At 45.5% G+C, this 20,354-nt stretch overlaps 1 protein-coding gene across 1 annotated transcript in view; it reads right to left on the bottom strand.

Moving 5' to 3' along the window:
- The window catches only part of large1 (LARGE xylosyl- and glucuronyltransferase 1), a gene marked incomplete at its 3' end in the record, with an annotated part of 91,368 nt that overhangs the window by 13,571 nt on the left and 57,443 nt on the right, over positions 1 to 20,354 (bottom strand). Inside the window, exons 8-10 of the mRNA XM_080538689.1 lie at positions 18,277 to 18,402; positions 16,412 to 16,567; positions 2,011 to 2,174 (exon numbers count right to left, since the gene is read on the bottom strand). Of these exons, the coding sequence (XP_080394815.1) occupies positions 2,011 to 2,174; positions 16,412 to 16,567; positions 18,277 to 18,402 (446 nt within the window). The remainder of the gene's footprint in view (positions 1 to 2,010; positions 2,175 to 16,411; positions 16,568 to 18,276; positions 18,403 to 20,354) is intronic.

The raw sequence follows: 20,354 nt of genomic DNA on the forward strand, positions 1-20,354 counted from the left end.
GAACTGCTCCCAGTTAGAAAAGCTGATCAAATTGCCGTTATCACCATAAAGTTGGTAATTCACGACGAGGGTGCAAAAGCCTCTCGCTTTTAATTGAGTTTGGCCTCCAGCTCGAGTATCATCATCGCATCTGAATTAGAGCAGAAAAGCCCCCCCCCCACAGATCTCTCCTCTGGCTTATTTCATGGAAAATGTGCTTACCCTGCTAATTAACCCACACAATAGGACTCTGTTTAGATGGTTCTGGCGAAAAAATAAATACGTTGTTATCAGCAAATTAAATTGTTGTTGTTGTACCTTTTTGGGGAAATGTAGCAAACAACAATCATGTGGAGAGGTTAATAACTTGCGGAGACAACGGGGAGCTCTCTCTCCTCCTCTCAGAACTAGGTCAGAGTCGCTGCTTCGACTGAACTGGTAGCTGTCGGAGCCCATAGTCTCTGTGTTCATCTAACTCACACACACCCAAATGTAGTCAAAGGCCATTTGGGCTACACACACCGAACACACACAAGCATTCAGACATGCAGGCAAACAGACAGAGAGAGATAAAGACAGAGAGAGAGAAAGAGAGGGAAAGAGAGGGAAAGAGATAGAGAGAGAGAAAAAGAGAGAGTGAGAGAGAGAGAAAGAGAGAGAGAGACAGAGAGAGAGAGAGATAGACAGAGACAGACAGACAGACAGAGACAAAGAGAGAGAGAGAGAGAGACAAAGAGAGAGACAAAGAGAGAGAGAGATAGACAGAGAGACAGACAGAGACAAAGAGAGAGGGAGAGAGAGAGAGAGAGAGAGAGAGAGAGAGAGAGAGAGAGAGAGAGAGAGAGAGAGAGAGAGAGAGAGAGAGGAAAGAGAGGGAAAGAGAGCGAAAGAGAGGGAAAGAGAGAGATCTCTAACATCCAGAAGAAATGCAAGTGACATGTAAAGCAATCATTTCCTCCTCTGACTCATTTCCCTCGCCTGTCTGTCTGGATTGCGGCAGAACAACAAATACAGATGGAATGGAGATGGAGCAGCCACGAGGCAAGCTTTGGACCTGTCAACCCAGGAACCCAAAGGACGACGAGAGAGATTTCAGTTAGATGATTCTGTCTCTTGTTTAAAAAGGCGTCACATTCTGCCTCTGGACACGCTGATGGCTGAATCATGGCTTCAATCCAAATCAGCGACATTTTATACACTAAAAATAAATGGCTAAATGTGTATTCGATTGCTCACTAAACCGTTCCACTCAGTCACTGAATAGACCGTTATTAAACAATAACATAAAATGCCAGTCTGGATGTTTCAATGTCCACACTAGTACACCATTTAAAATGACAAGGCGCGTACATACGCTCAGTTCTATATATGGCATTACAGCGGGGGGATATTGGAACATTCTCATCCTGGTCTTCTGTCCCTTCATTCTAGATTAGATTATTCAACTTTATTGTCATCGACAAAGTACAGTGTACCAAGACAACGACATGCAGTTTGGCATCTAACCCTAACCCTGACCCTGACCCCAACCCTAACCCCATGACCTGGATGAGGAGGTCCTGTTGGCCTCAGGGTTCCCACACCTTCTGAAACATCAAATTCAAGCACCTTTCAAGAACTTTCAAGACTCAATTCCCTCAAATTCAAGGACCCCACACGGCATAGTTTGAGACAGATCTAGATGAGAATGTATATAATAGGAACTATCCGCTCACAGACAACAATTAAAAAGAGAGGCCTGAATGTGTGAACACCAGATGGTCTCTTGCCTTCTCTACCACAGCACAGCAAAACAATATATTGTGAAATATGTGTAAAGTTAAGCAATACAGAGACGTATTTACTAGTTGACAAGCTAAGTAATCTTTTAAAAAAAAAAATATATATATACTGTACATTTATTTTTTTAGAGAGAGAGAGAGGGGAATTCAAGCACTTTCAATGACCCATGTCTATTTTCAAGAACTTTTAAGACCTTAATTTATTTTTCTTTTCACAAACTTTCAAGGATTTCAAGCCCCCGGTACTGACCGGTCCATGGAGAGCTGGGCCACCAGTGTGACGTCCGTGTGGTCGGCGCTGGGCTCGTACTCGTAGTGGAGGAAGTACAGGTGGGTCCGGTGCACCGTGAAGCGCTCCCGCCGGAACTCATAGCAGGGGTCATCCTCGTCCAGCTCTGACAGGGTCTTCTGGAGCTGGAGAGAGAAAGGAGGGGGGGGGGACAGAGAGAGAGAGAGAGAGAGAGAGGGGGGAGAGGGGGGGGACAGAGAGAGAGAGAGAGGGAGAGAGGAGATCCATCATTAGTCAAAAAACATAGGGTCGGGACTCTTATCTTTTGTTTATTTTTAATTTTCCTTTCTCTTTTTGGTATGTTTGTTTTTTGATACGTTCCAAGTATATCATTTTGTATCTCTTTCGTATTTAAATGAAAATGAGCCTTGACACAACAATATACTGTTTGTATAAGATCTTTTGGCTCAATAAAAAACATTCTAAATAAAACAGCTTAGGGTAGTTTATGATGTCATCTGTGAGAAGTGAACTGTCACAACTGTTAGAAAGGGACAGTTTTAACCGTGTACGTACACAAGGCTTTGTGGAACAACATCACTGTAGGAAAGTATGAAGATAGATATGGGACTTTATTCGTGAGGTTGTAGGTTCGTTTTGTGCACTTGTATCTTGAAATTTGCACTTGTAAAATAAATATTTGCACTTGTATCTTGAAAGTTGCACTTGCAGATTTGATTTGAGAACTTGTATAATAAATATTTGCACTTGTATCTTGAAAGTTGCACTTGTAAAATAAATATTTGTATCTTGTATCTTGACATTTGCACTTGCAGATTCGACTTGAGAACTTGTACAATAAATATTTGCAGTTGTATCTTGAAAGATGCACTTGCAGATTCGATTTGAGAACTTGTACAATACATATTTGCACTTGTATCTTGAAAGTTGCACTTGTAAAATAAATATTTGCACTTGTATCTTGACATTTGCACTTGCAGATTCGATTTGAGAACTTGTACAATTAATATTTGCAGTTGTATCTTGAAAGTTGCACTGGCAGATTCTTTTTTTAAACCTTTTTAACCTTTATTTTACCAGGCGAGACAATTAATTATTATTATAATTATTTACAATGCCGGCCTGCCTCATATGGGGAAAGGGGAGGAGGGCTGAAAGATAAAACATGTTAAAAACAAAGCACAATAAGCATTAAACACATGCATGTAACACAAACAATACAACAAAAGCACTAACGGACATCAAGAATGGAATACAACAGTAAGCACAAAAAGCAGACAGGCAACACAAGACAATACAATACAACAAAACGCACTGGGACACAGCCAAGCAAACACAACAATACAGCAGTAAGCACTGATACACAGTCAGGAAAGACAATAATACAACAATAAGCGCTGGGACACGACCAATCAACACAGCGATACAACATAGACACTAAGACAGCCAGTAAACAAACCAACACAACAATACACACTGAGACACAGTCAAGCAAACATAAATACGGTACAACAATAACCACTGAGACACAGCCACCAAATACAACAACAGCAATAAGCACTTACGAAACAGGCCAACAAACATTAGAAAACAGTATTAACATTAACACAGAAAAGCTTAAAAGCAGAGAATGAGCAGACATGAGTGTATGGGGGCATAAAAACAAGTGCAGGTGGACAGAGGGGGTGTGTAAAGGGAATGATACAAGTGCTGCCCTACAGAGAAGAGAAGCATGTGCAGGAATCAGTGAGGGTGTCTGAAATAGTGAGTCTGAAGGCAGAGAGGGAGATGAGTTTATCCAGTTTGAGGGTTTTCTGCAGAGCATTCCAGTCAGAGGGGGCAGCAAACTGGAATTATGCACGGCCAAGGGAAGTGGTGGATTTGGGAATTTTTAGTTGGATGTGGAGTGAGGATCGGGTGTTGCGAGTGACAGGCAGAGGGTGAAGCAGGAGACACAGATAGGGGGGTGATAGGTGGAGGAGGGTTTTATAGATGAGGGTGAGCCAGTGCAAGTGACGGCGGGTGTGAAGGGAGGGCCAGTTGACCAGGGAGTAAAGAGTGCAGTGGTGGGTACTGTAGGGGGCGTTAGTGGCGAACCGGATGGCGGAGTGATACAGTGTGTCGAGCGAGGAGAGTGTAGCTTTGCATGCAGACCTGTAGATTGTGTCGCCGTAGTCGAGCATGGGGAGAATGGTCATTTGAATGAGGGTGCGTTTAGCGGATGAAGTGAAGGAGTGACGGTTTCTATCGAGAAAGCCAAGTTTGGCCTTAATCTTGGTCTGTAGTTTTGAGATGTGGTCTGAGAAAGATAGTGAGCTGTCTAACCAAATTCCCAGGTATTTATACACCGTGACCTGCTCCAGGATAGCTCCCTCACAGGTGGTAATGATGGGGGCTGGTGGGGGTGTGGTGCCTTTACGGTTGAACCACATGACCTTGGTCTTGGAAGTGTTAAGGGACAGTTTGAGGTGGGTGAGGGCCTGTTGGATCTGGAGGAAGCTACCCTGGAGAGTTGTTAGTACAGAGTCAGGGGAGGGACCAGTGGCATAGAGAATAGTGTCGTCAGCATATAAGTGAATGAGTGAATTTCCAGCAGCCAGGGGGATATTGTTGATGTATACAGAGAACAGAGTGGGACCAAGTATGGAACCTTGAGGGACACCCTTGGTGACTGGGAGGGGGTGAGAGAGAAGGTTTTCAAACCTCACACGTTGCACCCGGTGAGAGAGGTAATGAGAAAACCAGGTTAGTGAGTGGTTAGTAACCCCGATGCTACTCAGTCTGTTCAGTAGAGTGGGATGGTCAACGGTGTCAAAAGCCTTTGCCAAATCAATAAATATTGCCGCACAGTGCTGCTTAGCATCTAACGCAGAAGTGATGTCGTTGAGTACCTTTAGGGTTGCTGGAACACAACCGTACCCTGCGCGAAAGCCAGACTGCGCCCCAGAAAGTAAGTTATACACATGCAGATGAGTAGTGAGTTGTTTGTTGACAAGTTTCTCAAATAACTTAGACAGACAGGGCAGGATGGAAATGGGCCTATAACAATTTGGGTCAGCCTCGTCACCACCTTTAAACAGTGGGAGCACAATCGCTTCTTTCCACTCGGCAGGTAAACTGGCTGAAAGAAGGGAGAGGTTCAACAGGTCTGTTAGGGGGGCTGCGATGATGGTAAGCGGCAGTTTTAATAAAGAACGCCGCCAGCTCGTCTGACCCGGCAGCTTTTTTGGGGTCCAGAGAGGTCAGTTCCTTTAGGACCTCACCTACTGAGACAGGCCTGAGGGAAAAACTGTGAGCGGGGGGGAAGGGGCTAAGAGGGCAAACAGGACTGGAGGGTGAGTGTAGCAGGGGAGTGGGGCTTGGAGGCAAAGGGCTCGTTGGAATAGGAGCGGGGTTAGGAGGACCTGAAACAAGACCATAATTTGTAAAGTGACGGTTAAAAATGTCAGCCATCAGACTTTTATCTGTGACTACAAGGTTGTCTACATTAAGTGACACAGGCAGGGTCGAAGGTTTGTTCTCCAGTTCTCTCACTGTTTTCCAAAAGGCGTTGGGGTCTGAGCCACAAGCTGTGAACTTCTCCTTATAGTAGCCAGTTTTGGCTTGTCTCACAGCTTGTGTAGCCTTATTGCGGAGCTGACGAAACAAGAGGCTGGCGGATGCGGAGCTGGAGCGACGAGCGTTGCGCCAGGCAGCATTTTTTTGCTGTAGCAGCAGGGCCAGATCTCCTCTGAACCAGATTCGCGACTTTCGCTGCTCAAGTTAAGTCCCATTTCTTGCAGTCGGCTTGGGACAAAACAAATCTGTAACTTGTAAAGCTGGATGTGAGAGCGCAGGGAAGGGCGGGCATGAAATGATTGATTGACCAATCACAAGAGAGCATTTTCGAGTGGGCATTGAGTGATTGACTGCAGTGATTGACCAATCACAGAACATTTTCGAGAGGCTTTCGATGTAAAGCTCAGTCCAGTGGTCTCACCTACGAAGGCATGATCTCACACTCCTCAGGTAAGTGTAGTTCTAGCTAGCTATATATATTTTATAAATATATATTTTTTCTTTTAAATGTAACTCTCTAAACCATATCAGTATTGTGCCTCGCTTGTTTTTTTTCTTTCATCGAAATACACGTGGAAGCTCATGACCTTCATGTAAGCTAGCTAGCTAGCTATGATTGTTGATAGTAATAGTGGTTTGATTGTGATTGCGCTAACTTAGCTAGTGTAGAGCTACTGTTGTTTAACTAACCCTACCAGCGTTTTTAAAAAAATATATACTTGTATGCTTATGTTAGCTAATGATATGTCAATTTCTGAAAACTTGCAATCTATGGTAATGCAAGTGGCTACATTTATATTTTTCAGGTAGAAAACTGATATTGAAACTGAGATCTCCTCAGCTGCGTCAGACAAAGCTGCCCACAAAACCACACAAACTAGCAGTGGTTTACACAGTTCTCCCACAGTACGTCAGTCCATGGGCACTCTAGCTGGGGCAAGTGGTGCCCTGGGGGTTGGCCAGCCTGTTAGAGCTAACACTGCAGCAAGAAATGCAACGGTAGGTAATTGTGTAGTCAAACTCCCATTCATTTGACTATATACATGTTTATATTCACATCCTCTAAGTGTCACCTGTTTTCTGAGCATTGCCATATTGTTCTATTTTAGTTTGTTCTATTCAACATTGTGGCCTACAGAGGGGGGAGACGAGGATGAGAGAAATACCTGTTGCAATTATATGCAGAATTGCATGTTACCTGTGGCAGTTTGTGGAGACAGGTATATGTTTATACTCTCCCCATTGTGTTAATTTAAGTCCTATAGGTTTATTAGCTTATTATTGAGGATATTGACACCAATGTTGTGAGTGTTTTTAAAGCAACATTGGTAGTAACTTTGGAAGGACCTTCAATTGTACATACTCATGTTCATGAATTGTTGCAGTCCTATTAGATTTATGTATTTGCATAGGTTTTGGAAACAGTCTACATTTTTACTTTCATTGTTTCAATATTTCTTAACCATTTGCAATACCTCAGGATCTACTAAAGCAGCTGGTGAAATCCTGGGTGGGCTGGGAGCTGCCCATGAAGGAGATGCAGGTGGAGGTGGTGCAGTCCGAGAATCCGACTTCGTTCACTTGCTTCCGCATCCTCCGCTTGCTGGCTCATTACACTAGCTACAACCAATTCTACAACCATACCACAACACATTCCAAATGTGTGTTTGTAAAGTAGTGTTATAATTAACTAGGTAGCAGTGGGGATTACACACCCAATCTATTGCATTGCAGTATTTTTGCTTGACTGGCGAGTGTGATTTTCAACAACGTTGAAATCTATTTCCATGTTGCAAAATAACAGTGAACATTTTGATTGGTTGCCGACTTGTTCCCCCTTTCACCAGCCACTGTCACAATGGTTGAATTTAAATACAATTGAACTGTACTAATATATCCTATTCTTAATCCTAATCCTATTCACATGTCAATGTGTGTTAATGAAAAGAAATGTTTTCTCCCCACTATAAAACTGCATCTTTGGAGTAGTCTGAGTCCCGTTTCTGTATGTCTCTTGCTTGCAAGCAATAAATATCATTATTCATATTGTGGTGTAACAAGACTTTCTTGAACCTCATCTCTAAAGAGCCAAAACTGCAGTGACCCTAGACTTCTACCAAAGTGTATAATGCTGTAATCAGTATAAACATTTCAACGATTTTGGGTGCAGGCCATCTGATGTACTTGAAAAAGTGCATCATATACTTCATGTATATCTGCCTGCCTGACACTGCACTAAGGACCACTAGCTCCTGAGAGCAGACAAACTCCAGGTAGTCCAAATCCAATAGGACACGGTCCAGCCAACCTGGTGTTTCAAGTCTTTGTATTATATGGGTTCCAAGTCATTCCTGAAAAATACAATTTGAGTTACTAAAAAACTGGACAACGGTAGTCCTTGATATTCTTTCTTCATACAAAAATGCAAATGTTAGCAGCATAATCAGCACAATCACTCCACTTAAATATTGAGACATGCTATCACAAGACCCTACCAAAATGTTATAACGCTCACAAACATTGATTGAAGTAACATTGTAATAAATAAACATAATTACATTTGATTGTTCAATCACATTACTTGCTAGATGGATAGCTTACATTACTGGTCATGGACTAGCTAGCATAAACTAGGTAAGTGACCATTCAGAGGGACTCTTCCACATGTATTTCGATGAAAGAAAACAAGTGAAGCATAATATTGATAAGGTTTAGAGAGTTACATATTATTATTTTTAAAATATATATAAACCCCTCAAAAAAAAGTTTGGAAACGTTATTTCAGTCGATTGTTCCTCCCCTTTAATAATACCAATTGGTATTGTATTTTATAGCATTGGAAAGCCTGATTAGTCACCTTTACAACGAGGTACAACTTGTAAGGATCATGCATTCGTGGAATGAGTAATACAGCTAAACGTGTGGGTAGCGGCCCACATTTTTTTGCCAAAATCCCCTGCAATATTCTTCTGTTGGTATTCACTCTCGTTATGAGGTTCAAGTGCTGGCAGGTGTATGCCAGTCACAGGTGTGTGGCACCTGAATGGCACCTAATTGACAGGAATGGTATTCTGGAGCCAGTGGCGATCGGATCCCATATCTCCAGAATATGGGACCTAACTCCATCCTCCAGGAGGACAACGCTCGCCCCCACAGAGCCAGGATCATCACAGAGCACCTCCAGAATTTAGGAGTGGAGAGGGTGGAATGGCCTGCCGTGAGTCCAGACCTCAACCCAATTGAACACTTGTGGGATCAGCTTGGGTGCTGTACGTGCCAGAGTGACCAACGCAACCATGTTGGCTGACTTGCGGCAAATCCTAGTTGAGAAATGGGATGCCGTCCCACAGCAGTGTGTGACCAGGCTGGTGACCTGCATGAGGATGTGCCAAGCTGTTGTGACTGCGTATGGATCTTCCACACGCTACTGAGGTCCCTGACAGTGTAACATTTGTAAAAATGGCCAATATGTGTTGTTTTTTCCTTATTACTGTGGAAGAGTGCAATCATCCAATCCACCAAGCAACTCAAAACGAGAGTGAATACCAACAGAAGAATATAGCAAATATGGCAAATATTTTTGGGCCGCTACCCACACGTTTAGCTGTGTTGCTCATTCCACGAATGCATGATCCGTACCAGTTGTACCTCATTGTAAAGGTGACTAATCAGGCTTTCCAACGATATAAAATACAATACCAATTGGTATTATTAAAGGGGAGGAATAATCAACCAAAATAACGTTTCCGAACTTTTTTTGAGGGGTTTATATATATATAGCTAGCTAGAGCTACACTTACCTGAGGAGTGTGAGATCATGCCTTCCTAGGTGAGACCACTGGACTGATCTTTACGTCGAAAGCCTCTCGAAAATGTTCTGTGATTGGTCAATCACTGCAGTCAATCACTCAATGCCCACTCGAAAATGCTTTCTTGTGATTGGTCAATCAATCATTGCATGCCCGCCCTTCCCTGCGCTCTCACATCCAGCTTTACAAGTTACAGATTTGTTTTGTCCCAAGCCGACTGCAAGAAATGGGACTTAACTCGAGCAGCGAAAGTCGTGAATCTGCCAGTGCAACTTTCAAGATACAACTGCAAATATTTATTGTACAAGTTCTCAAATCGAATCTGCAAGTGCAACTTTCAAGATACAACTGCGATACAACTGCAAATATTTATTGTACAAGTTATCAAATCGAATCTGCAAGTGCAAAATTTGATGACATTGGTGACATTTAATGTCAAGATACAAGTGCAAATATTTATTTTACAAGTGCAACTTTCAAGATACAAGTGCAAATATTTATTTTACAAGTGCACATTTCAAGATACAAGTGCACAAAACGAACCTACAACCTCACGAATAAAGTCCCATATCTATCTTCATAGGAGAGCATCATTCATTCGAAAGTCAACAGTTAAAACACAGTTAAATTGTCAAAACGATATATTTGTTCACATCACGTAGCAGACCCGACCGATAACACTGTTCTTTAATGGAGAGTGGAGACTACACTCCAACAAATCAATCCCACACAGGAACAACAACTCTGAAACTAATAATACCTGATCTGTATCCAGCTACTCCCAGTTGGGATAGAGAACTTGTGTTTTTTTTTCTCTCTCTTTGGTAGAAGAGAGTTTTTAATACAAATTTTGATGCAATTAGCGAAGAGATGAGAGGAAAATATGGATCAAACGCCCGCTCTCGTACCACTGGGAGACACAACACAACGTTCAATATTCATTCCCCTTGGCCATCTTACACTTATCTGATCCAAAAACCCTCATCTATTCTCAGAAAGCTGTATGGAGCACCTCCCGGGAGAGAAACACCACTATAACAGCTTTGCTTTCAAAACGCAGCTGTCTAAGACCCGCTTCACCAGTGTACACATCAGGAACACAACCATTTTGACGGCTAGTCGAGTCAAAAACGTTGATTCTAAAAATGCAGACTTCTAATCTGCTTTAAACATTCTTAAAAAGTAATTTTTTCTGAGTGGGGCAGTCCCACTCATATTTTTCATTTTTATTGAGAGATACAGTGAAGATTTAGACAGGAAGGATGGGTGAGAGAGAGAGGAGGGATGACATGCAGGATATGTCCCCGGCCGGATTCGAACCGGGGACCCTGCGGTTACATGGTCAGCGCTTAACCCGCTACGCCACCTAAGCGCCCCTGCTTTAAACATTCTATCCAGTCCGCACACAATCCAGAGGAATAGGAGGGAAATGGGAGGGAAATCTATCCGAGTTTCGCACGGTATTATATGTGACGGCAGCTGGTGAAAGCGGGAACAAGGCAACCGACCAAATGTTCAGACTTATATTCTGAAAAATGTAAAATAAATTGGACCGTAAAATCTAAGCTCATTTGTGGTGGGTGGTGACTTGATTTATTTTAAATCACCTTTAAAAAGAGCACTGATTCAAAACACATTGTTTTACTGAAACGTTGTTGAAAATCAATGACACACTCGCTAGTCAAGCCAAAATGTTTGCAATGCAATGGATTTGGCCAGTTACATTTTTAAGAATAAAAGTCTGAACATTTGGTCAGTTGCCGACTTGCCTTTCACCAGCTGCTGTCACATTATGTCAACAGTTCTATGCCAACAGAATCGGAGGGTGGTAAAGTCCCTGCTCCGGTGGGCCAGCCGGACCCGTGATAAGCTCGGCTCTGAGAACCCCGTCTGTACTGGACCTAACTGTACTGGACCTAACTGTACTGGACCTAACTGTACTGGACCTAACTGTACTGGACTGAACTGTACTGGACCTAACTGTACTGGACCTAACTGTACTGGACCTAACTGTACTGGACCTAACTGTACTGGACCTAACTGTACTGGACATAACTGTACTGGACATAACTGTACTGGACCGAACTGACCCGCGGGCCCGGGTGGGAGGAGTCTCCTTTCAACACGCTGATGAAGCTGAGAGAGAAGGACTGAGAGGCGGTGTGTTTCAGCCCCTCCTGGAGGACCACGGAGGTTCTCGCTGCCTCAGCCAGTCCCTGAGTGACTCCATTAGCCCAAATCATCACTTTAATGGGATTTAAATCGCTGCTTGGAAAACCCCCTGAAAAACAGGAGTAAGCAAACTGTTTCCCGAGTTCAGGACACGTGACGTGCAGTGGATCGGTCAGAGTGGCGCTGGGGCGCGCACACACACACACACACACACACACACACACACACACACACACACAAACCACGGCCGGGGAAAGCTCTAAACGTGATTAATGAATGCACCCCGGAGCCGACGTTTTCGATAGTTCTGCTTTCGCGCCGCGCAGCGATTTGAGACACGCTGTCTTCCCCTGTAAGAACAGACACTGGATCAGCCTTGACCTTCAGAGGGAAGGAGGAAGATCTCCGGGAGGGGGGGGGGGGACGTTATCATACTTCTAGATGGGAAATGAAACGGTGTCAGAGACTCCTTATGTTCCATTTTGCGCTAGTCTTTTTTTTTTCTCCTTCGCTACCTCGTGTTGACAGAGACATACTGTACTCTCCCCCAGCCTCTTGCTCCAGTTCCCTGCGCCCCAGCCCTAAGCCTAGCTAATGGAGCATGCGTATATGTGTGTGTGTGTGTGTGTCAGTCTGTATGTGTGTGTATATGTGTGTGTATATGTGTGTGTGTGTGTGTGTGTGTGTGTGTGTCTGTCTGTGTGGGTCTGTGTGTATGTGTGTGTGTGTGTGTGTGCTTGTGTGTGTGTACGCGTGCATCCCAGACACAGTGCTGACAGATTGCCTTCTGATCTCTGTAAGACCACACAGGGCCGTCTGACTACGTGCCTGAGAGAAAAAAAGAAAAAGAAAAACACCTCATTATAAGGACCCCCTACGGCTCGCTGTGATTGGTCGTAACTCAGCGAGATGAAATATCCTCTTCCTACTCTCTCTGCTGGGCCCCGGCAAGAACAGTGCGAGCCAGGTGTGTATGTGTGTGTGTGTGTGTGTGTGTGTGTGTGAGTGTGTGTTCAGTCTGCTTTAGAGAGACCTGGCTAACCTTGTCCTAGCTTCTGTGTGTGATGGAGAGAGATGGAGTAGATGGTTGTGCTTCTGTTTAAACCCCCTATGGAGGGAAGAATCGCACCACATCAAACAACACACACACTCTCACTGCTGTTGGTGAAGGCCTTCAACACAGCTACACTCACACATCTCCGTTTTTACATACATTACATGTACATGTATCTCTTTACATATGACACACACACACACACACACACACAGAGACACAGACACACACACACACACACAGACACAGACAGACACACACACACACACACACACACACACACGTGAATACTAGTCATTCACCATACTCTGCGCCTTTTACACAACCTCACAGCACTAAACAACAGGGCCATCTCACGCATCACAATCACAATAGAACAGGACATCACCCACCTACTCAACACTAAGGTGCAAAAGGTTTCGCTTTGGCAAAGGCCTGATCCCCGCAGCCACTGTTGCCTTAAATAATAGACCGCGCTGAGTGTGTGTACTTGTGTATCTGTCATGTGTAGTACTGTCTGTTGTTGTCTGTGTTATACGGTGTTGTATGCATATATCAAATCAAATCTGATTTTATTTGTATAGCGCATTTCTTACAAGATGCAACTCAATGCGCTTCACTGACAGAGCCGCAAGCAGGCAAAAGTAAAAACCTGTACACTATGTAGCCAGGAAAATTCCCTTGCAGCCCTCTACTCATAGAGCGACTACTAACCAATATATCTATACTATACAGTGGTGTGAAAATGAATTTCCTCCTGGGGAGAATAATTCTAATCCATCTATCTTTCTCTCTCATTTAGCAATAGCTCTCTCACAAGCAAACGTTTCAGCTGCCAAAAGTAATTCTACCAGTATTTGTTTTACTGTTGTTGTTTAAAGAAATGAAAGAATAAATCAATTAATGATTAATTAATACATTTCCTTTTTGGGGGGGGGGGGGGGGGGGATGTGGGTAATAGAGTACACCGCTCCATTCATTCTGGTATGGAGCCCAGCCAGAGACAGTCAGTCAGGACCCTGGACAGCGACCAGCAGCACAGCGGCCACTCAGCACCTCTCTACCAGGTCAGGACCCTGGACAGCGACCAGCAGCACAGCGGCATTCAGCACCTCTCTACCAGGTCAGGACCCTGGACAGCTGCTAGTCTCACTCTGGATGCGCTGCTTTGCCTTGCAGCTGTGCTTTGCAGCTGTGCCCTATACATTCAACCGGCATTTATTTACACCTGTACACCTTCTCATTCATTCAGGTGGTTTAAATGGAGTGGGGAGTGTTTTTATGGCACACTTTGGGCCCGTTAAATACCAATCAATCATCGCTTAATAATAATAATAATAATAATAATAATAATAATAATAATAATAATAATAATAATAATAATAATAGCTTAGATTTTAATAGCGCCTTTCTCAAACCCAAGGACGCTTAACAGAATTCATAGACAGGCCTTGGAGAACAGGTGGGTTTCGAGGGCTGATTTAAAGGTGTCCAGGGTAGGGGCATTGCGGATCACTGTTAGGGCTTTCACACCGGCAAACAACCGTGCCGGTTCGCGTTCGCGTTCGGAAACCTCCGAACGTTGGTGCTGTCTGGCGAACGAGCCCGCGTTCATACCAGTGTATCCTGAACCATCCGTGTCATCAACGCTGGGTGATGAAGGGGCGGGATAAACAAACATTTCACAACTAGATGGCAGCTACTTCACTGGAAAAGAGGATAATATCTTCCACTACAGTATCTGAAATAAACACAATTTTCTGTGAAACAAAACAAAAGACACTTTCTATATGCGTTCTTTTACTAATCAGCTGCTCCGTTACTGGAATAGAAATGGCTTACGAAATTCGCGTTCGCGCATGTCCGCGCGCGTGTGCGTGTGTGTGTTTACTGAGCATGTGAGGAAGATAGAGAGAATAATGAAACTTTTGATATTGTTTTTGATCACTAATGATTAGATTTAGATTAGATTACATTTTGTCTACTTCCTCCTTGCTGGTCTCTGCAGCCTAGAATATGACACACCCACTGACGACGTGACTGTTCTACGTTTTGGTTCCCGCTTGAGAACCACTATTTTTTGGTGCCCGCTGCGAACCAACTTTTCAGGTTCCGAACCAATTGAGCTTCGGTCTGAACGCGCCGGCCGGTTCCAGACTTGGTTCGCAAACGCGAACCGGCACGGTTCTTTGCCGGTGTGAAAGCCCTATGTGGGGAGAGAGTTCCAGAGGGTGGGAGCTGCCACACTGAAAGCTCTGCCCCCGGAGGTCCGTAGGTTGGTGCGGGGGGTGGAGAGTAGGCCCATGCCTAGAGACCGCAGCTTGAAAGCCACAGCCTATTTGAGTGTTGTTGCTGACCGTGTGCTAATGTTATCTTCTAATGGCTACTTCCAGCATGATAATGTACCATGTCACAAAAGCAAAAGTCGTCCCAAACTTAGTTTCATGAAGATGACAATGAGTTCAGTGGGATCTGAATCCAATAGAACACCTTTGGGATGTGGTAGATTGTGAAATTCGCAGCTTGAAAGTGCACCTGAAAGATCTGCTGGAATCGCGTGATGCAATCACATCATCATAGACCAGAATCTCAAAGGAAGTTTCCAACATCTTGTGGAATCAGTTCCTCAAAGAATTGAGTATGTTTTGAGACCAAAGGCAGGCCCTACCCAGTATTAATATATTTTTTCTTTGGGGGGGGGGGGGGAGGCTATGGTTTGGTGTTAGATCATATTTAGAGAGGTTAGAGAGGCCGGCTAGCAATTGGTAGGTCGCTGGTTCGATCCCCACCCCAGTGGGCACACTGCCGTTGTGCCCTTGAGCAAGGCTCTTAACCCCTAACTGCTCCACGGGTGGCGAAGATGGCTGACCCAGAGCCAAGAGCTCTGTTCTCCCTGAGGGGGGGGGAGCGGGGTGTGTGTGTGTGTGTGTGTGTGTGTGTGTGTGCAAGAAAAATCACCACATTCCAACAATTGATTGCATTGCTAATAAAACATGGTTTTGTTTAGTATTGGTTTTGTGGCGGTGCACTTTGTGGCATTTTGTCTCTCTAAAGCGTCGCTACAGTGTATATATCAACTTGATGGGCCGTATGTGTCAGGACTGCAGAGTCACTCCCTGTCTCCCATGGTAGACTGAAGACCTCCGTCTCCTCAGGTTTACACTTTAGCTGTCCCTCCTGCAGCCTCCCCTTCCTCCTGTCAGTTGTGTTTATAACACACTTTATGTATCAGGTCTTATGTCCTATGTTTTAATATGTTACTGTTGTTTTATCCTGACTGTGTACTATGTTATTTGATTACAGTTTATTATTGTTGTAAGTCTCTTTGGAAAAAGGCGTCCGTCTAAAGAATAATAATAATAGTAATAATAACTTTTATTTGTATAGCGCTTTTCCGCTATACGTTGCAGCTCAAAGTGCTCCAATCATTATATCACTTTTAGTCATTTAAAGGTAATATTAAAAAGATGGGTTTTTAGTCTTGACTTGAACATATTTGCTGAGGTTGCATCCCTAATGTAAACTGCCAGTGCATTCCACAATTTGGGTGCATAAAATGAGAATGCAGCCTCACCAAATCTTTTCTTTTGTACATTATTTTTGGTACACAGAGAAAGCCAGCGTCAGAAGACCTGAGAGCTCTATTGGGCTGATATGCTAGCAAAAGGTCTTTCAGATATTCTGGTGCTGTGCCAGTGAGAGCCTTATAAACAAGGCAGAAGGATCTTGAAATCTATTCTGAACTTAACAGGAAGCCAGTGCAGAGTCTCTAAAATAGGATCTCTAAGATGTGAGCGTGTCCGCCTACGTTCTCGCTGTTGTGGTCCGTCTCGCTGGGGCAGCCGAAGAGCTCCCGTCTCAGCAGGTTCCCGTCGTACTCCAGGAAGGTCAGGTACAGGTTCCGGAAGAACTCCACGTGCTTGTTCTTCACACGCAGCTTCTTAGGGGAGTTCCAGTGGATCACCTGGAGGTAGAGAGAGAGAGAGAGAGAGAGAGAGAGAGAGAGAGAGAGAGGGAAGGACGGAGAGAGAGAGAGAGAGATGGAAGGAAGGACAGAAAGAGAGAGAGAGAGGGAAGGACGGAGAGAGAGAGAGGGGGGGCAGGGGGAGAGAGAGAGAGAGAGAGGGGGAAGGACGGAGAGAGAGAGAGAGAGATGGAAGGAAGGACAGAAAGAGAGAGAGAGAGAGGGAAGGACGGAGAGAGAGAGAGGGGGGGCAGGGGGAGAGAGAGAGAGAGAGAGAGAGAGAAAGAGAGAGGGAAGGACGGAGAGAGAGAGAGAGATGGAAGGAAGGACAGAAAGAGAGAGAGAGAGAGGGAAGGACGGAGAGAGAGAGAGGGGGGGCAGGGGGAGAGAGAGAGAGAGAGAGAGAGGGAAGGACGGAGAGAGAGAGAGAGAGAGATGGAAGGAAGGACAGAAAGAGAGAGAGAGAGAGGGAAGGACGGAGAGAGAGAGAGGGGGGGCAGGGGGAGAGAGAGAGAGAGAGAGAGAGAAAGAGAGAGGGAAGGACGGAGAGAGAGAGAGAGAGATGGAAGGAAGGACAGAAAGAGAGAGAGAGAGAGGGAAGGACGGAGAGAGAGAGAGGGGGGGCAGGGGGAGAGAGAGAGAGAGAGAGAGAGAGAGGGAAGGACGGAGAGAGAGAGAGAGATGGAAGGAAGGACAGAAAGAGAGAGAGAGAGAGGGAAGGACGGAGAGAGAGAGAGGGGGGGCAGGGGGAGAGAGAGAGAGAGAGAGAGAGAGAGAAAGAGAGAGGGAAGGACGGAGAGAGAGAGAGAGAGATGGAAGGAAGGACAGAAAGAGAGAGAGAGAGAGGGAAGGACGGAGAGAGAGAGAGGGGGGGCAGGGGGAGAGAGAGAGAGAGAGAGAGAGAGAGGGGGGACAGGGGAAGAGAGAGTGAGAGAGCCAGAGAGAGAGAGGGAAGGACGGAGAGAGAGAGAGGGAGGACGGAGAGAGAGAGAGAGAGAGAGAGAGAGAGAGGGAGGACGGAGAGAGAGAGAGAGAAGGACGGACAGAGAGAGAGAGAGGGCAGGGGGAGAGAGAGTGAGAGAGAGAGGGAAGGACGGAGAGAGAGAGAGAGAGAGAGAGAGAGAGAGAGAAGGACAGAGAGAGAGAGAGAGGGAAGGACAGAGAGAGAGAGGGAGAGAGAGAGAAAGAAAGGAGGATAGGTGGAGATCAGGATAATGGGACGGGGGCAGGAGAAGGAGGGAGAAAGGAGAAGGAGGGAGAAAGGAGGAGGGGAGAGTGGTTAGGTAAATGTGAGGGTGAGGTGTGTGCACACAGGAGTGTTAACACTGAGCACACAGGAGTGTTAACACTGAGCACCGGGCAGAGAGTCAAGCCCACAGCAGCTCCAGACAGCTGGGAGGAGGAGGGGGCTCAACCATTACTCTGCTGTCACTCAAAAGCCCTCAGGAACACACCTGCTAGCAATGGAATGTGTGGGTGGTGGGCAGTGTGTGTGTGTGTGTGTGGGGGGGGGGGGGGGTGTCTGGGTGGGTGGGCAGTGTGTGTGTGTGTGTGTGTATGTGTGTGTGTGTGTGTGTGTGAGTGGGTGGGCAGTCTGTGTGAGTGGGAAGTCTGTGTGTGTGTGTGTGTGTGTGTGTGTGTGTGTGTATGTGTGTCTGTGCACGTGCACAGTCTATGTTGTGTGTGTGTGTGTGTGTAAACGGACCCACCTTGAGGTCGGACACGTCTTTGTAACACTTCTCCGAGCGCGTGTGGTCGGACAGCTGAACATTCCAGAAGCAGGGCAGCTGGTGCACCAGGAAGGGGTTCTGTTTGATCACGGCGTTGAAGATGTCCTGCAGATACACACAACCAGACCAGACCTCGCCTTAACATCACATCACTCACACAGACGGCGGCACGGGGGTCCGATCATATCGACAGAACCTTGACTATATTAAGATGGCGTCATGGCTGCTCTTTACCACTAGAACAGCCGTGCCTTTATTACCTACTAAAAGAGCCGCCTCTTCACAACGCTCAAGCTGCTATTTACACACAACGACCACTAGTTGGCCGCTTGTAAACTAGCCTGCTTCCTACACAGAAAAACGGCAAAATAGCTTTATACTAGCTTATCCTGATGTGATTTTGAAAATGTAAGGATACTGGGTGGTAGAACGCACATATCTAGGAAAAGTCATGAAAGGAGGGTCCTGAAATTTAATTGAGTGCAAAGATATAACACTTTTCTTTACTCAAATGACCCCTCATGGCTGTTCTAGTGTTAACTCTTTATTTTGCCGTTGTTTTTGTCTTCTTTCTGCGGTGCGCAGAACGTTTCTGGGTGTGTTACTGTTTTGATGATATTATATCACAGGACGTTGCGGATTGCTTTTGACTGTTGCTTGTAACATTGTTGAAGAGCTAGTGTTGCAGTTTTATCATTTTATACTGAGAATTGAAGTCTCTCGACATTTTGCCGAATCTAGCACTCAAGGAAGGCCTTCCCTTCCTGTAAGAGATGGGCCAAGAACTGTGGCGCAGAAGATTATGATTGGTCAAGCAAGAGGAGTGACTCCAAGATGGCGGCGCGTTCACACGCGAGGCTGGGAGAGCTCCTTACGTCGGTGCTTTTTAGGGCTTTTAAGTACATTTGTATGTACATTTTGATTTCAGTACTTATAGGGAACTGTTGTGTAAATAGTACCTACAGCAGGCACGACTTACTAGAAGTTGGTGCGCAAAACGGGAGAACAGTTACAGGGGACTTTCTGAAACAACAAAGGATTCCGGACGACATTGCCCGATCACCGGGGAAAGACTGGTACACAGTCCCGACCCTGAGGCGCAAACGTCGGCGTAGGGACCGCAAGCAACGCCGGGGCCGAAGGGGAGGCCTGCTAGCGAGGCTAAGGAGGTGCCCGGACAAACCAGCTTTGCCGAGTATATTCCTCTCCAACATAAGATCCCTAGCTAACAAGATGGACGAACTGAGACTGCAGGTAGCCACCAACAACACCGTGGGGGACAGCTGTGTGATCATTCTCACAGAAACCTGGCTCAGCGCTTCCATTGTTGACTCTGCGGTCGGCTTACAGGGCCGTTCGCTACACCTGGCAGACAGGACAGAACTCAGCGAGAAGAAGCGCGGAGGCGGCCTCGTTATATCTACGAAGGACAGCTGGTGCTTAAACACAAAAACTGTGAGTAGCCACTGCTCCCCAGACCTGGGATATTTGACTGTTAAATGCCGACCCACATACCTCCCGAGGGAATTCAACGCAGTGTACATAACAGCTGTTTACATTGCACCAAGCGCGGATGCTAGCTTAGCATTAGCCCGGCTACATGACGTCAACAGTGGTGGACAGAGCACAGATCCTCAAGCAGTGCATATAATCGCGGGGGACTTTAATCATGCTGACCTGAAGGTAGTACTACCCAAGTTTTATCAGCATGTTAAATGTGCAACAAGAGGAGATAACACACTGGACAAGGTATACACCAACATCAAGCTTGCCTACAAAGCTAGACCGCTAGCTCATCTAGGCATGTCTGACCATGTGTCAATCCTCCTGATCCCAGCCTACACTCCCATGAGGAAAAGTGCTCCCATCACCACTAAGACTGTCAGAACCTGGCCAGCAGGGTCCGCTCCACTGCAGATCTGCCTGAATGACACCTCATGGCAGGAATAATATGAGCATGAGGACCTGGAACAGTTCACGTCGTCGGTTCTGAACCACATAGTGAACTGCACCAACTCAGCCACCGTGGACAAACGTGTCCGGGTCTACCCCAACAC

The sequence above is a fragment of the Nansenia antarctica genome (assembly GCF_963989245.1).
Source record: "Nansenia antarctica genome assembly, chromosome: 8".
NCBI classification, from domain to species: Eukaryota; Metazoa; Chordata; class Actinopteri; order Argentiniformes; family Microstomatidae; genus Nansenia; species Nansenia antarctica.